The sequence below is a fragment of the Chelmon rostratus genome, chromosome 16 (genome assembly GCF_017976325.1).
Source record: "Chelmon rostratus isolate fCheRos1 chromosome 16, fCheRos1.pri, whole genome shotgun sequence".
In the NCBI taxonomy this organism is placed as follows: Eukaryota; Metazoa; Chordata; class Actinopteri; order Chaetodontiformes; family Chaetodontidae; genus Chelmon; species Chelmon rostratus.
The window spans coordinates 18,889,090-18,903,166 of NC_055673.1; the positions used below are offsets into that span (position 1 = coordinate 18,889,090).

The window sequence follows — 14,077 nt, forward strand, 5'->3', positions numbered from 1 at the left end:
TAACTCAAAATTGACCGAAACTGACGGTTATGGTAAAACTGCGTCTGCTTGTTATCTTTTTGCACGTTGGACTCCAGTCTGCAGTGGTGATGTTTCGAAATCCCAGCAATGAAGTGGGGGAACTAATGAAAAAGGGTTTTTACTTTAGAGCGTGCATATTATTTACAGTGCACCTAATTTAACCTTCACAAAACTGAGTGCAACCTCTCTTTAACACATCCACTTTCAGGCACCAGAGTCAGATTAGGGCGACCACTCCACATGCAGAGAGGGAACACCGTGTTTCCATCGAGCTGGAGGCCGTCTGATAAAAGCCCAAGAGTAGAGGACGGATGATTACAGTCTGTCCTTCCTAAGGATGGTGGAAACAACGCCTTATCGACTGCAGTAAATGAAAGTAGGACAATGCAGAGGCCATGCAGAGGACACAGCAGCCTGAAGTGGGTCATTAAAATGTAAGTGTAGCAGTAAACGGAGGTTCCAGGTGTGGCATTATCTCATGCAGTTATGAAACAAAACAGTCCAATCAGCAGAGTTTGAATAAGCTGTAACTTTTATTGCACATTCCTGTTTGGTCTTGCGACGACCTTTCACCTTTTGAACTTTTAAGACCTCGGTCTCGACCAAACACTCAAGTCGGGAGTGGGATGAAGTTGCCCAGAGTAACTGATCACAGGTCAGATGTGCACATTCCCTTTAGTAGTGAGATTTGAAGCATAGGGAGGTCATACTGATCCTAGATCCGTGACTGGGGGAACTTTCAGTCCAGATCTTTGTGTTGACTGCATTACCCATAAGCCAAATCTAGAGCAGGACCAATGGGGAAGGGACAGTAGTGACATCATGGAGGGGACTAGGAAGTATTCGAGGGAGCGTAGGAATTTTCTTGATTCCACTTTGATGCGCTCCCTATGAAAGAAATACTCCCTTTTTAACCTTGAGGCTTTGCAACCCTCCGTCCTCCTTTACTCCCTGAAATCCCCCCAAATAAAACACACCTTCCCCATCACACAAATACATAGGCTATCATTCTTCGTAAGGTTTTTTTTTTTTTCTCATTTTCTTGTGACGATACCTGCAACATGCTTCAAATCTTCATTTTGGCAAACCACAAATAAATTAAAACACGAACATTCATATAACACAATGTGACATTTTTAGGACGCTTAGAAAGAGAAAAGAAACATACATACAATACAGAACCCCAAAAAAAAGAAAAAAAAGAACAAGAAAAGAGAAGCATTTGCATCTTTGTTTTTCCCCATGTTTTTTCTTGCTTTTCTTGAAAAAAGATATACAGTAGCTAGCTACCAATCACATATCACATGCAGATATAATACAACATAATCGGTTCACCCAGTTAGTGTCTGCAAACTACCAATCTAAACTATATCACAAAATTATTCTCTTGAGACCAGCAAACACTCAGCTTTTGAGATATTTTGTCTTAATAATTCAGTTTACAGTTTTCTCTGCAGACAAGCCGAGAGGTCACTATACCATCGACCCTGAACTGACTAGCCAAATTTAAAGAGGACTAACACGCTCTCGTACATGATCACATACCAGATGGTGTGTTGTTGTTTTTTCTTCTCTCTTTTGCCTGTTTTTTTTTTTTCAGAATGGGAGTGGAACGCACATATTGGCTCACACATGCACTCGCGCACAGACGTAGATTTGTTATCGCAACGCGTGGGGGGGCTTTGAAACGCGGCGTCCGAACTTGCCATGCTGGCGGCGCGGCGCAGCTTCAGCGCGGCGGTTGTAAAAACCTTGCTCCGGGATTATGGCTGGGCCTGCTGAGAGCCACTGAGCTGCTCCTTTAGCCCTGGTTTCTCAACACCTAACCCACTTTCTGCCCTCCCTGCACGCCTGCCTTCCAACAAAAAAAAAAAAAAAAGGAGCGTAAAAGTGACAAAATGTCAGCGCCGAGCGGGAAGTTTGACATCCTCCATCCCTCTACTCTCAGCTGCTCTTCTCTAATGATGCTCGGCTGAAATGTCAGACCAATTAGCAGCTTTCCCTCTGACATTTAACTGGCAGGTAGCAAAACAAACACATGAGGAGCCCTCTGAACCGCTCGGACAGATAGTCTGTGGCGAGCAGGAGCCTGATTGATTGAGACTGATGTTGCTGCAGCGGCCGAGTTCATATTAGATATTTATAAAGTCCTTTTAAAGGTGGAACTCGGGAACTGTGTGTCTCTTAAGTAATCACAGCAGGTAGAGCACAATAATATCTGTCTTCGGCCATTTTGCGAGCCACCTGACATTTCCAGAAGCAGCCGGTAGTGATCAAAGCTCCCACAATTCCCTCCTCTCCCTCTGTTCTTCTTCTTCTTCTTCTCCTCTCCCTCTCTTTCAGCAGACATCAATCAGGCGGGCTCCGAAGCGTGCTCTCATTTAAAGCGCCTCTCGGTCTGCGGTGGCGCTCGAGCCCCCCGCCTGTCTCCTTCTGACGTCAAGGCCGCAGGTGTACGCACGAGTGTGTGTGTGTGTGTGTGTATGTATGCGTGCGTGCACGTCTGGAGCACAGCTAATGTTCCGCAGCGAATATTTCACTGACCTTTAGTTCTTTACGTGGATCGGAGAGAGAGAGACGAGGCTACGTGCACGTAGATATTCGGTCACAACCACGCATGTGTTTACAGCAGTAATAATCAGGAGCTGACACAGAAAGTGGAACAAGACGCGTAATTTAACCAAAAAAAAAAAAAAAAAAAAAGCGCACTCCCTTTAGGCCTCAGTGTCGTTCACAGTAAATCATATTCTTCTCTGTTTAAAGGGTCGTCTCCCTTGCTCTCTCTCTCACACACACACACATACACACACATACTGAGGCCTGGCCTTCAGCTGTACCATCTGGTATCTAAATCATGGGAGTTACAGTCTTCTTCCTCTCTTACACACACACACACACTCACACACAGGATAACATGAGAGTAGAGAGAGAAAGAAAGAGAGGTGATTGACTGTCATTCTATTTATCATACATAGTCTCTGCATAAAGCAACATGTGACGTTTTATCTCTCCATTAGAAATCAATATCCATCTACGCAACAGTGAGCTCTAAATTTAGCCACAAGAGACGGAGAGAAGGGAAGAGAAACAAAGTGAGCGAGCGAGCTAAAGAAAGATAGATAGATAGATAGATAAAGAGAGAGAGAGAGCACAGCTCCATGTAAATTACAATCTTCATGTTGCATTGAACTGTGAGCAACGGCACAGTCGAAAAAGAAAGGGGAAATGAAGGAGTGGATGAGTGAGTATAAACGCCAGTGCGCTGCCCGTCTATTAAACATTAACAGCTTCATTTATATGTAAATGACCCGACAGCAACAGAGAGAGAGACGGTGGGAAGTGACGCCAGTTCAGTGCTACAGAGAAGAAGGGAGCGAGGGGCGGAGAGAGAGGAGGGGAGGGGGATGGCGAGGGCAGGAGGGGGGGATGAGTCTCCCTCGTTCAGTAGTCTTTCACGTGGGCGGAGAAGTCCACACTGTCCGATTTATCCGACTGCACGTGCACGGGTGTGCGCGATGAGAAAAAAAAAAAAAGAAGAATCCACCAGCGACGCACACTCCGATGCACGTGCACACACTCCCAGGTGATGTCCGATGGAGCGACAAACACACACACACACATAATACACACACACACACACCTCCCTCTCAGGTCTTTCCGAAATGGGGGAAAGAACCTCCCTGGGCGAGAGGGAGGGGAATGAAAGTCTCTTCTTGTTGGAGGATGGCGGCGGCGTGTCTGCTCTCGGAGCGTTTTGGTGGAGATGGGGACAAAAAAATGACAGCACAGTCACACAAAAAACGAAACGAAACAAAAAAGACTGTTGAGTGAAACAGCAAAAAGGTGAAGTTGAGAGATTGTTGAGTTAGCGTGGTGTGTCGTTTTGCGTGTCGGGGCTACCCGGGGTTTGTCCGGCTAGCGCTGGGGTCGGGGGGTCGGCGGCTGGGCGCTCAGCCGTCGGACACGGGCGGGGACACCCAGCCGTACTTCTCGTGGGTCTTCACCAGGGACTTGAAGGTGGCCTCGGCTTCCTTACGGCTGAAAGCTTTCTTGGACTTCCCTGATTTCCTACATATACGCCCCTGTGAGGAAAGACAGAGGGGGGGGGGGGGGTGGGGTGGGGGGGAGAGGTGAGGTTAGGATCATGTGGAGAGACACAAAATACAGAAGCCATCAAACTGTCCGCTAATGGGACAATAACAAACTGACTCATTCCATCATTTCTTTTGGATTCTCATCTCATCTCATGCCATCTGCCCCTTGTCAGCACCTGAGGAGCATGTTCTGCATATACAATTGGGGGTGGGGGGGCTGCTTGCCACGGCCCCCTGTTGGCAGCACCCCTGTGACAGAGGTGTACCTAATACTAAGAACACCAAGGTCATGTCTTTCATAACATCTCTGGGGAGGAGTTTACATTCTACCATTACAAACTCATCGCACATGGCAGGTGTTTAAACTAACCAGGGAGCTTATTCTCTCCCCTGCGGAGCGTTAAATGAAGATTTACGCCACGATTAATAAAATCACTCAAAGACAAGTCAAAGATGTTGCTGGAAAGGTGCTTGTTGCGCCGGAGGAAGTTGCACTCATGACCTCAGCATTTCTAAATTCCTGGCTGCAGCCTTGCATAAAAGTACCACGGCTGCCAAAGAAGCTACTTTCATGCATTCAGAAGGAAACCTAAGAATTCTGACTGAATTTTCCCAAAACTGGATTAACAAAACAGGTCCTGAACCAAAAGAAGAACAACTAATTAGATGTCGGCAATGATCCAAATCAAGGATTTCTGTATTTTTGTTTAGTCATAGTTCTGAAACTAATGGAGGCCGAGGCTTCCTTCCAAGTCCTATCACTGTGTCTGCATGGCTGCAGAATCAATTTCACTTTAAAGCCACTAAGCGCACAATGTTTAGCTGCAAGTAGCGGTTATTGTCAATACTGATTAAGCTGCTGATTCTCTTGATACACACATGAACTGTTTGGCCTGAAAAGTGTCAGAAACTGGTCAAAAATAGACCTGGAGGCTGTGATGATAACATGCCAGAAGCAAAAGATATTCAGTTTACCATCATATAAAACAGAGAAAGCGACAAGTCATCACACTGCAGCCAGAAAAAGACTGAAAAACGACCTAAAGGATAATTTATCAAAATGTTGCAGATTACTGTTGTGTGTCGACTGTGGTTTCAGCTCTAATGGCACGCTGTTTGTTTGTGGGAAAGCTGATGCAGTCTTTGTGTTTCTTTCAGCCCTCTCTGGTATTAATACACACCGGTCCTGATACCACTGGATGACGCCCAAATAAAACAATTTCAAACCAGACACATGGCGGCTACAGTAAGAGGAGAGAAACTCTTGATTTTTGCTTTGCTGGTGTTGATTTCGCTCTGCGGGTCTACTCAAACGAAGAATATCATTCTGGGAAAAAGCAGCGTTTGTCAAAACATTGCTTGCCTGATGTGGATACGCTGTCGGATCAAAAGAAAGACGGTCCTCTCGTTCACGACTGTCAGCGTTCTTGTCGAGCTCAATCTGGAAAAACTCTTTCAAGTCTTTGCAGGCGAAGCGGAGGAAGACGCGGCCCGCACATGCACATGGATGAAAGCGCCGCCGCGGGGGACGCGTTGACAGGACAAGTGGTCTGAATGCAGGTTGACCAACGTTAGATCAATGCTTAAAGGCAGGGGAAGGGCTTTTAAGACGTCAGGTGCAATTATGAGCGGACACACACCCTCCACCACACTGAGCGATGGGGAGACCAGCGACGACCAGAAGCAACCGCTGCAATAAAAGCGAAAAGGTCGTAAATGTGGAAGAGACATTTTCATCCAGGCACCACCTCGCTGAAGCCCTCCCTGTTTCACACACTGGGGCTAATAATAAGTGTGGGTAAAAAAAAAAAAAGGGGAGAGAAGAGGTGTAGGCGTCGCCTTCGACATTAAAGCTTCTTATTCTGTTGCTGGTCTTCCCTGAAGAAGAGCGCGTGGGAGCGGGAGCAGAAAACGAAACGGCCGTCTTCGCACTCTGATGGATGCGAGGACAGCCCAGGATGACACGAGGCGCGATCCGGATGAATGTGACTACAGTTTGGAGCGCTTTGTTTCTCAGATAAAAATCACCTCCAAAACACAGATGCACCCCAAACCGTGTCAAGGTCGTGACAAACAGGCCCGGCCGCACAGTAAATCTCTGTCCACTGGTCCTACAGCAGCCGCACTGATGTTTCTGTTGCCTGCTGCTGTGTAACATGTCAGATGCTTTGCTGTGTTTGTTTGCACGCGCTCTGCAACACTGCACCACCTCCCTCTGCCCAGAACGGCTCTTGGCAGGGAGAAGGTGGCACTGAGGTCACTCCACTCCACTGAAACCAGCACTAATGAAATTCTTTAAGGAGGTGTGCTCCTGTGCAGGCTGCAGTGCAGCACAGATAAACATCCTCTGCACCTTGGTGCTGCTGCTGTACGCTCCTATCCAGCTTTTCAGAGAGAAATAAACCGGATTAGGGGTTAGCCGTTGTTATGTAGTGACACAGCAGTGATCAGCATCGTTTTCCGTCTGGTGCTTAAAGGAATAGCCCTCGCTGAGAGCTAAATGAGACGATTGATATTTGTCTGTGTGGTAAATGCGAAGATACAGCCAGCAGCTGGTGAGCTTATCTTAGGGGTTAACAGCTAGCCTGCCTCTGTCCCATGGTAACAAAATCCCCAATTAACACCTTATATCTTCTTTGTTCAGTCTATACAAAAAAACATCATCACAATAACAATCCACCTTTTTCACAAGGGGCTGTGAGCCAGACTGCTGAGCCTGGCCATGAAATCTCAGAGATGCACTGCATGTCCACCTCAGTAGTGCTGAACTTTGCAAGTGAATTGAGTGTTTGCGGGTGTTGTGTTAAAGCTAAAATCTGAACACGTTTTTCTGCAACGCTACACAGCCGAGGGAAAACATCGATGCTGTAGTTTGTAAAGTCCTCAGCGGCTTTAACAAAAGATTTTAGGACAGTTTTGGACTGCACGCCTCTCTACGCAATCAGACCCATCAGACCCAGGCCAATGTTAATTCCCTGCTCCCACCGCTTCTGACGGGTGATCAGTATGTCAGTATGTACTTGCTCGGCTATTTTGGGTCAAAAGTGATGCAGGGGATTAAAGGGAGATGAGGTGATAACATTGAATGATCTGGAGATTAGGGTTACAGTTTCCATTCCTGTAGCAACACTGGCCTCATTTCACTGCACGGCTTAGCGGCGCTAGCACTCCCTCTCAGTTCGCCTCTCTGTCTCTCTCAGGTGCACACACACATTTCGAGGAGCTCGTCCGATTATTTCGGCTTTCCGTTCCAATCAATATCGACATCAATCACTGCTATAAATAACGGCAAGTCATTTATTCTCATATTGATTTTGACGTAAGACACAATTGAAGCGAGGCGGAACACAGCTGAGGCCTGCTATGAAGACAATGGCTTGATTCTGGAAGTTGTCGCTGGAAACCAGAAAACTTTCCTGAGTTGGCAGGGTTTTTCTCTTGTTTGGAGAAACTCACTGCATGACTCAATGAGTGAGTCATTCAGAGAGATATTACATGCACCGATCCTTGAGGACATGCTTTCTGTTCCTCTCCTTCACCGAACCACATAAAAAAAAACAACCTCCTCTTTTCTCAAACGACTGATCCTCGCAGCCTCTAGACCAGCCGGGTGTCACCTCGGCAGCACAGCCTGAAACCTGCTCTGCCTCCCTGTGCAGCCAGAGGCCTGTGATACAGATTACCCCGGCTGACACACACAGATAATGCACCGGTTGGCTACTGTCAGACAGCGTTGGTGTAAAGCTGGGATAGGTTGTTCTCTTTTCAAAGCAGCCTCACAACCACGAGCATCTTCGCATCGCGCCATATGGTTTCTGTCACCACCTCAAAATGGCGGCCGCTGCCTTGGATGGATATCATTATGGCGATTGGCCATTGTTAAAGAGGTGTGATTACCATGGTGATCGATGGCGGGGGGTGCACAACATACCCTCAGATGAACATCTTGTCATTAAACCAATCGCTGTGAGCATCAAGTGCTTGTTTTCAAGTACGATGTCCATCAATTTCTCATTGCTTTGCTCCCTATGAGGAGAACACTGGGCCTGTATGTGTGTGTATGGTTGCGCGTGTGTGAACGAGAGACAAAAAAAGAAACAAACATCCCTGAAAAAGAGGAAGAGAGCGCGTGAAAACACACACTGGATGTGTGTGTCGAGGCACGAGGCTGCGCAAAAATCAGTGGCTTCCTCACGAAAAGAGGAAATTGGGCATTAATTAGCGTCACAGTCATCTACGACAATGGCTCAGTGTGAAGCATCCGAAGGTGGCCGGAGAGAAGAAAATATCTGCTCGTGCGAGAGAGGATGAGCAAACAAAAGAGTGTGTGCGTGTGTGTTGCGGTTCAGCTGAGTGAACGCCCCGGGCCTATACAGTGCCATGTCAGTGTTTATCTATTTCAGCTAAGCGCCTCCTCGTTGAGAGGTACACACTCGTGTAAAGTGGCTGCTGGGTAATCGTGTGAATGGAGATCAGTCAATGGGCAGAGTGGGGAAGGCCCCAGTGCATGCTGGGAAGCAGCGCTGGGGGCGGGAGGAGGGGGGGATTGCATAACGCAGACATGTGCTTAAAGAGGTCGAGATAAACAAATGGGGATCAATGTCACCGTCGTCATCAGATCATTGAGGAGAGCGCCGTGGGACTGAAGGCGGGGTCATTAAAGGGTAATACCACTGGTTGTTTTTTTTAAAGTTAGTGTCATCCTGTCTGCACGCAGTCAGCAGAGCACTTTGCTGTCACTCATCCTGCACAGAACATAGCATGAGTCCAAAGTCTGAAAAAAATGACCCTGCTGATGTCATCGGATGTTATCTCGGCTCTGGCTTGCAATTTGCAAATCTCAGAAACAGAAAGTCTGCGTTACAAACTGGAGAGAAGTGAGCATCTAAGAGACAACAGGCATCTAATGATATACACTATCCAGCTGCATTATGGGAAATAGAGCAGTAGGATCCAGTGTCTTGGCATACTGGGAACTAAAAGTTGGGATATCGCTGCCTCTGCTGCTTCAGTTTTTCCCCCCACTTGTTTTGATCTGTATTTTGTGAGTCCCTAAACTTAATGTAAGCCATGTTCTAAAATCCTGGAACACCCTTTTAGACTGGTTTGGTTGGGTTTTATCCATCTATATTTTCATCATCCGTAAATCATCCATGTTTCCTAGAATCAGCTGTTTAGTCTACAAGATGTGAAACAGAAACATAAGTTTCTGGAGCCTTAAAATATTACACATTAACCCAACATTCCTTTTTCAATTACATAAAGCAGCAAATGATTACATTTGAGAAGGTGGAACCAGGGAATGTGTATTTCTGCTTAATAAAGGACATTTAAGGATTAATCGTTTATTAAAATTGCTTTCACCTGGCGACAGGCATCTTTTTACCTTGGGTGTCATTTTTAGCACTTGATGGCAGATCGTTTCAAGCTCCATTTAACAAGCTTCTATTTTCAAATGCGTAATGAACAGCTAGCAATTACAAAAAAGTTGGATTTTACGTGATGAGGGTCTGAAGACTGAAACGTCGCGCGTGGGATCCTTTGAAAATGATCAGCGAAGAGATGTTTGCAAAGAAATCTAACTGGAGGTGCGGCAGTGCAAACTGAGAAGACGAGAACATGCCGTAGCCGGTAGTGAATGGACTATAAATCTAAATGACACTGGTGTACTTTCTAAATACTGCTGCATAGACAGCAATACAGCAGTTAAGATCAATTACCACTTTGGCTCACACCACAAAGACACCTATATCAAACATGAGCTTCCCTGCACAACTGTTTCTAACCACCTGCACAGCACTATGGGGCTTAACTCGCTGTCACACTGGCGAGATTACACTGTGACGGTGATTGCCTGAAAATTGGGAGTGTCTGACGGTCAGAGTGGTGAACTGATGGTGATTGCTTTTAGTTTAGCCAAACCTCTTAAAATGTCACCTCATCTCACCTTGTGTGATGTTGAGTGTGTGTGTGTGTTCGCTCACATCTGCAGGTGGAGACACGTGCAGCTCTGTTGACTTTCCCCTCACCACTTTGTCAGTGCATGTCTCCTCTCACCCTAAAAATAGGGAGGGAGCTTCTAAATGAGCCACATCACTATTGTCACAGTGAACCGCTGCCCAAGGACGAGTAAATATTCGCTGTGTATTTAGGTTTATATATAATTCCGGGTCTCTCTGTTTGTCATGAGGCATGAGAGAGGAGTACGTCTCCCTGAAAATTAAGACAGGAAACACATGCAAGTGCCTTTGTGGGCACATATCCACAACAGAGGCAAACAAAGAGATAACGAGATGCACACATACACACGCACGCAGGAATAATTAATCAATATTGTTTCCATTAGCAAACTGAAGAAGGAAGACGCTGCACCATAATTAGGGAGCACTGCAGAGCTGCTAGCTCATCTCCTCAAGCAGCAAATCAAGATGAACACACACACGCTCTCCCTCTCTCTCACACACACACTTTCCTCTGCCTCCCTCTCTGCTGTGGGTGCAGTTTTTTTTTTTTTTGCATGACCTCTCTCGGTAACAGATGCTTAATGACCACAGATGAGTCGGGAATAACGTTGAGTTATATCATCAAAGACAAAAAAAGCACCAAGGGTTGGAGGCTGGGCAGGAGAATCTGGTGACAGTTTACATAAGGTCTCCTGCCACAGCGCTGTCACGCTGCTGACGTCAAAAGACAGAGAGTCGGTGAGGAGAACGAAGCAGACTCTGCAGATGAAATGGCTGGAACGTGACACAAAAGTGACGGTCTGACGACGAATCAGAAAACAGCGGTTCTTATCCGGGAGGAAAACTGAAAATCTATTCAGAGTTTAAATGATTATAGCCTGGAGCGCATTTGGAGATGCAGCCATTTCCATTGGAATTGCAGAGCTGTTGCTGCTGCTGCTGCAGTGCACTGAGGATGTGAAAAACAGATTTGACAGGATTACATAATCCAGTCAGTCTAAGTCACTGAGGACTGCTGGTAGGTAGGCAACCTGCTGGCTCTATTTATTCATCTGTCTTTCTATCCATCGTCACATGTGTCTCAGAATAATCTGGTAGGAGAACAGATACAGTGAGACTGCATTAGAGCCTGTATGGGGACTTCTCCAGTGCATGGTAGCAGGTCTTTGTTGTCAAAGGATGCTGATTTATGGAGGTAATAAAAAGGAGAGCAAACCCAGACTGCACAGAAGAGCTGGCATTAAGCAGATACTGAGGGCCGCACTGCATGAAATGGCTGCTGTATAAAGTCACATAAAGATTACTAATATTCACAATCATAGGTTTGCTCATAGCATAGAGGAGGGGGGTGGGGGGGTGATGAGACTAGAGGCCTGTGCATAATAAAATGCTATAAATAGCATTGATTTGACTGAATGATTTTGTCTTGGAATCATATATTTTAATAAGAATACAATCATTTCTGTGATCATATTTTTTAAAAAACTAAACAAAACTAAACATAAACCCATCTCCCACTGGGCTTTGCTTCCTGTTGGGATACACATGTTTCATGAATTTTCCTATAAATAAGATGCCCTGAGAGATCACTCCACTGGTGTCCAATAATGACACTTAACTGAAGAAAACAAGCTCGTGCTTCAAGTACACTTTCATTGGAAATGGATGAAATTACCAAAAATACGTGTTCATCTTTTTCATTTGTATTGAACAAAACGCAGGTTTAAACACCCATATCAGACTAAAAACCATCGCCATGGTGGACATCTGTTGTACATGCGTAAAAGCGGTTTTACGCGTTAATTACGCATGACGCACGAATGCCTTATGGAATTGCTCACATCCAGTGCGTGTCACGGCTGTGAGTGAACGCACCAGAGATGATTAACATGCCGTATGACTGATGATAGCATGCAAGCACCCTCAACCAGCAACCCTTCCTCCCCTCACCTGTCCTTTTACGAGGCTGGCCGCAAACTGCCTCATGACCGCCTCCACCGTGTAGGCGCTGGACCATCCGCGGGGGGTCAACAGCTCCATGCATATGGCCCCGCCGTCCAGCACGTAGCCGTTCTCCAGCCGGGGCGTCAGGACCCGCATGAACGGCGGCGAGAAGGGGAAATTATCTGGAAAGGTGACATTGAGCAGTATGAACTCGGTGCTGGTCTCCTTCATGTCCTGCCACAGCGCCGAGTCCTTGTCCACCTGGTGCAGCTTGACGTTCCAGTCATACAGGTTGTCCTCCACCAGCTCCACCGTGATGAAGTTGTCCCCTAACCTCCTGATCTCCTGTAGCTCCTTCATCAGCCTCCGCGTCCGGACCTGGGTGCAGTGTTGCCGGTGAGGCGCCAGCGGTGGTATCGAGGAGGCACTGGTCGCTTTACTCCCGCCTCCACCCGTCTGCTGCTTCTCCTTGGCATCCCTGCCTTGCTTATCCTTGCCGGACGGCTTGTCCTTGCCGAGTTGGTCCAGCTTCCTCGCCTTAATCTCCGGGGTGCTCAGGATGTTGGTTTCGTTGGCGGTTTGACAGTGTTTGTTGGCGTTATTTTTCTGGTTCCCCTTGGTGCCCTTTAGCGAGCCCTGATGGTGCTTTGGGTCCTCCGTGTCTCGGTCGTGCAGGCGGATCAGACCGATCTTCCGCAGTAGGGTGGCCATAATTTTTTACAGATCTATATTTCTCCGCCGTTCCCCCCGCACAGGGGCGAGATTCACCCTCTGAAGTCGGTCCCCGCTCACAGAGAAGACCTTTATTGACGCTGATTATTAACCTTGTTGTACCGCAATCCCCCCTCCGTTCACTGCAGCCTCAGGATGAACACAACCGGGGAGCTTGCGCTGTTTTCTCCTCAGTGCAGCATCTCGACACGGCTCGACTGAGGACACAAAGGAAAAAAAAACAACAAATATATACGACTTTAGATGAGCACGAGCACCACAATTACTTATGTCAAAGCAGATGAGTGGAATTCGCTCATGCCCCCCCCCCGCAAGTGTAACCGACATCATGGCTGTGACTGCAGTTGCTCAACGATAGGACGCTGCGTTACGCAGAAGCACTGAGGTGATCCTATAATACATTTTAACAGAAGGGTGCACAACATGTTACCACAGCGAGAAAACATGAATGTACTGCAGGGAAATCATAGCAGGAAGCACGAGCTACCGAATGAACAAGCACCTTAACGCATCACAAGGTTGTTATAACGAATGATTATCTCAGTAATTACAACAGGCACACCAGGACTCCTATAGAGAAGGTATAGAAATGATATAAGAAGACAGGCTATGAGAAATTAAACTGTATAAATATAAATATTAGGCTGATAATGACACTATAAATTGGCTATAAATATACACAATCTGTTGTAAATACTGGGGAATATGTTATTCTAGTGGGTTAAAATACCATAAAGCCCGATGAAGTCACTATACGTCCACAGCACAGCCTGCGCTCTAAGTCCTTATCATGAGAATACCATACATTTTCCTTTATGTGTCTTCTTCCGCCCACACAGACCCAGCATCGGACCAGCAGCCCGACAGCAGCCCGTGCTTACCGTGGACGGGTGATATTTGGAGTATGTCCGTTTCGCGTCCCGTTGTGCGGACCGGCCACCGATCCCGCTGTGTGTCAAAAAGGAGAAACGTCTCCACCATCCAGTGGACCTGCCGTCGGTGGAGGGAGCTGCAGTGGGGAGGAGAGGGAGAGCCTTTGATGTGTGTGCAGCTGCGGCAGCTCCGGCTTTAATGCAGCCGAGGACGAGCCAGCCCCCGGTAATCCCTCTCAGCCCGTCTGTTCTCACCGGCGAAGCGCTGCCGCGGCTCCGCCATTTCAAAATAAAAGCCCTGGAGTTTAGCTACAGGTCAAGCAAGCGCAGCTCCAAAATTAGCACATTTATGGCGAAATGTACCATATATGAAATTATAGAATTGACATATTTCAATTGGAGATTACATTAAGGATCATAACAAATCAGATAAGAGACTTTAAATGATCCC

General features: G+C 46.8%; 1 protein-coding gene across 1 annotated transcript; it reads right to left on the reverse strand.

The window, feature by feature from the left end:
• Nucleotides 1-2,732: 2,732 nt before the first annotated feature.
• ube2ql1 (ubiquitin-conjugating enzyme E2Q family-like 1) lies at nt 2,733-13,781 on the reverse strand. The gene is made up of 3 exons (XM_041955841.1): nt 13,636-13,781; nt 12,029-12,951; nt 2,733-4,103 (listed from the first exon to the last, which is right to left on the reverse strand). Exons 2-3 carry the CDS (start codon nt 12,731-12,733, stop codon nt 3,972-3,974), a joined length of 837 nt encoding a protein of 278 aa, XP_041811775.1. The 5' UTR covers nt 12,734-12,951; nt 13,636-13,781; the 3' UTR covers nt 2,733-3,971.
• Nucleotides 13,782-14,077: the final 296 nt, after the last annotated feature.